General features: G+C 33.7%; 1 protein-coding gene across 1 annotated transcript; it reads right to left on the bottom strand.

Moving 5' to 3' along the window:
* Positions 1–417: 417 nt before the first annotated feature.
* LOC106880329 (zinc finger protein 271) lies at positions 418–3,924 on the bottom strand. Its single transcript, XM_052977968.1, has 2 exons — positions 3,779–3,924; positions 418–2,865 (listed from the first exon to the last, which is right to left on the bottom strand). The coding sequence occupies exon 2, from the start codon at positions 2,437–2,439 to the stop codon at positions 787–789; it is 1,653 nt and encodes a 550-aa protein (XP_052833928.1). The 5' UTR covers positions 2,440–2,865; positions 3,779–3,924; the 3' UTR covers positions 418–786.
* Positions 3,925–4,056: the final 132 nt, after the last annotated feature.

The raw sequence follows: 4,056 nt of genomic DNA, 5'->3' as shown, positions 1-4,056 counted from the left end.
TATATATATATATATATATATATATATATGTATATATATTTATATGCATGTATATAAAATACTTATTATATAAAGATAGAAAAATATTATTAAAATATCAAAATAATAACCATTCAATAATCAATCCTACATCCATTATAAAATAATCTAATAAGTACATCATATATAAAAACCTACTAAACAAATTTTTTCGTTTAAAATGCTATTTGAACGAAGTTTAAGTTTAAAATAATAAAGATATTATTAGCACATATTTAAATGATGCAATATTTAAGCTAGGTCCAATCAGACTGGAACCTGGAGTAGCACTCTGGCTTGCAAGCTCATGTCACACTTTCTCATCCATGCCTGCATAGAAAATGGACATTAAAGGATGATGATTATGATGATGATGATGAAAACACAACAGAGACAAAATCAATGTTACTTCAAACTTTTATTCATTTTTCCTATTCCTTTATTCTCTCAGAACAAATTCCTCAAAACTCCAGCACAATCATCCTCAGAAATCAAAGTCATCGCTGTGTTGATATCTTGAGATATATACATAATAATGAAGTTGATATTCATCAATGAGTTACCTCAGGTGACACAATGATATGGCTTTTCCTCAGTAAGAATATTGGACAAATAAGAGAAGGTATTACAAGAGCGTAGCTCGAAACGTTAGCGACTTTCCGTATTCCCGAGCGTCATACTAATACATCCTTTTGTTGTTTACACCACCTGTCCTCGTCTGTTGTTGTTTTTTTTTCGTACATTCTCCTTACTATATATATATGTATATCAGTGATGTGGTTTCTCTCCTGCATGAATGCATTCATGTTTACTTAAGACTCTTTCTTGAGTAAATGATTTACCACAGGTATCGCAATGATATGGCTTCTTCGCTGTATGAACGTGCTTGTGTTTATTCAAGACACTGTTTGCAATGAATGATTTACCACAGATATTAGAATGATATGGCTTCTCTCCTGTATGACTACGTCTGTGATAAGTTAAAGTGCTATTTTCAGAAAATGATTTACCACAGATATCACATTGATGTGCTTTTTCCCCAGTATGAATGCGTTGGTGACGAATGAAGCGACTATTACAAAAGAATGATTTACCACAAATATCACACTGATATGGCTTCTCTCCAGTATGGATGCGTTTGTGCCTAGTCAAGTGATTATTTTGAGAAAACGATTTACCACAGATATTACAATGATATGGCTTCTCTCCTGTATGAATACGTTTGTGACTAGTTAAAGTACCATATTCAGAAAATGATTCACCACAGATATCACACTGGTAAGGTTTTTCCCCAGTATGAATGCGTTTATGCCTAGTTAAGCTATCATGTCTAGAAAATGATTTGTCACAAATATCACAGTCATATGACTTTTCCCCAGTATGAATATGTTTGTGAGTAGTTAAGGAACTGTTTCCAGAAAATGATTTACCACAGACATCACAGTGATATGGCTTCTCACCTGGGTGAACACGTTTGTGATAAATCAGGTGACTATTACTATGGAATGATTTTCCACAAATCTCACACTGATATGGTTTTTCACCTTTATGAATACGTTTATGACAAATTAAGTGACTATTACAAGGGAATGAATTACCACAGATATCACAATGATATGGCTTCTCTCCTTTATGAATATGTTTGTGACAAGATAAAGTGCTATTTTTAGAAAATGATTTACCACAGATATCACAGCGATATGGTTTTCCCTCAGTGTGAATACGTTTGTGCTGAATCATGTTACTATTAGAAGAGAATGATTTATCACAGATATCACAATGATATGGCTTCTCACCTGTATGAATACGTTTGTGATGAATTAAGTGATTATTACAAGAGAATGATCTACCACAGATATCACAGCGATATGGTTTTTCCCCAGTATGAATGTGTTTGTGCCTTGTCAAGTTAGAATTCAGAGAAAATGATTTACCACAGATATTACACTGATATGGTTTTTCCCCAGTATGAGTACGTTTGTGATAAATCAAGTTACTATTAGAAGAGAATGATTTATCGCAGACATCACAGTCATATGGTTTTTCCCCAGTATGAATACGCTTGTGACTAGTCAAGGAACTGTTTACAGAAAATGATTTACCACAGATATCACAGCGATATGGTTTTTCACCTGTATGAATGTATATGTGATTAGTCAAGTGAATCTTTTGATAAAATCGTTTACCACAGGTATCACAATGAAATGGTTTTCCTCCAGTGTGAATGCGTCTGTGCGTTTTGAAGAGACTAACGTCAGAAAATGATTTACCACAGGTTAGACAATGATAAGGCTTCTCTCCTGTATGTGTACGTTTGTGTATAGTCAGTCGACTTTTTCGAGAGAATGATTTACCACAGATATCACAGGAATATGGTTTCTCTCTTGTATCAAAGCTTTTTGGTTTAGTTAAATTCTCCATTTTGAGAGAATAATTTGTCGTGTATATCACGATAGTGTTGTTTCATTTCTTTGAATATGTTTGTGTTCAACTGAGTCACAATTTTCAGAGAATAAATTAAATGTTATGTTTCTTTCAGCTGTGATCTTATTTAATATCTAAATCAACAGGTGAAAACTGTCAACTCCTTCGTAAAGTTAACCAAGTTTAATTAACCTGTAAAGTGATCACCTCCTCTACATTCCAGACAGTGAAGACAAGAAGATGTTGCTGTTAATTCCATTGTCCAGAAGTAGTATTTTCCACCGTTTGTTGGAGATTTTAGTTACATAAAGACGTTGACGTATTGATGAATGTGGTTTATAAATATATGGTGTTCCTTTAATTGATGAAAGTCAATAAAAAGGAATGTAAAAAATGTCTTTTACATCAATAGGATGTGATAATCTGAAACAGGAAAAGAAGCAGTAAAATAAACAGGATAGTTAAACGGCATAGTAATTCAACGTTACAAATGTTACATTAACACCTTTCATCCATTTAATGTCCATGCTTGCATGGCTCAGAGTCCACTGAGACATTGAAAGACTGGCATACCAACACAAATGTGCTACAACAAAGCAGGAATTCCATCGATCTCAACTTTGCCTATCATTCTTTCGGGATCGACGAATTAAGTATCAGTTGCGTACGAAGATCGATCTAATCCACTGCCCCTTACCCACCAAAAAATCGGACCTCCTGCCTAGAGTAGGAAAGATTATTATTATTATTATTATTTATTCATTGACACCGAATTGAATGAACGTCAAAGCCGACCTAGGCTGAAACTCCCGACTTCAGATACGGCCGAGGTCGAACGTCCCTTTCATCCCTTTCCGAAAATATTGGGTTCTATGTATTCTACTTCCCGCCCACATGAAAGATTGTTGGCCCTCAGCCAAAATTTGAAACCATCATCATCATTACTATTATCAATATAACCTTAAAGCAAATCCTTGTCAACTTCACGTTTTATCAATGCTTCGTAAAGAACAGGACAACATTAATTACTGTGATATTCTTCAATCAGTTTCCTCTCATTTTTTACTAATTAATTATGCCACATTACACTCATCGGACAAATTAATTTCCCTTATATCACACGTTTCAGTTGATAATAGGTTTTCATAAACAACAGATCAACATTTCTGTTTGGAAGTTACTATTTCAGACCAGGAAATATATTTTCCTAATGTTAAGTTCCGCTTCGAAATAATTACTGTAACATCGAGAGGTTCACATAATAATATCATTTACATTATTATCATTAGTATTATTACTACCATTACAGCTTTAAAGTAAATCTTTGTCAACTTACCGTATTCAGATATAAACAACGAGTCAGTGATCGATAATTAATCACGCTAATTAATAATTCAGATGCACCTTCCAGGAAGCGTTGTATAAGTTATTTCCCTTTATACGGCTGTATTTCTTTAATTCTCCAATAGATGGCTCTAATCAGAAGTTTGTTTTTTTTAATTTCACCAGATTATTTGAATAATGCGTATTAACATATTCTTCTATACAACTGTTTCCAGCACACGATTTGGTGGAGTTAATGGATATGGACCGTACCCCTCACCTTTTTTTCCC

This window comes from Octopus bimaculoides, chromosome 29, assembly GCF_001194135.2.
Source record: "Octopus bimaculoides isolate UCB-OBI-ISO-001 chromosome 29, ASM119413v2, whole genome shotgun sequence".
Lineage (NCBI taxonomy): Eukaryota > Metazoa > Mollusca > Cephalopoda > Octopoda > Octopodidae > Octopus > Octopus bimaculoides.
Note: the sequence above shows the minus strand (reverse complement) of the source record. Positions and strands in the feature narration are given on the sequence as shown.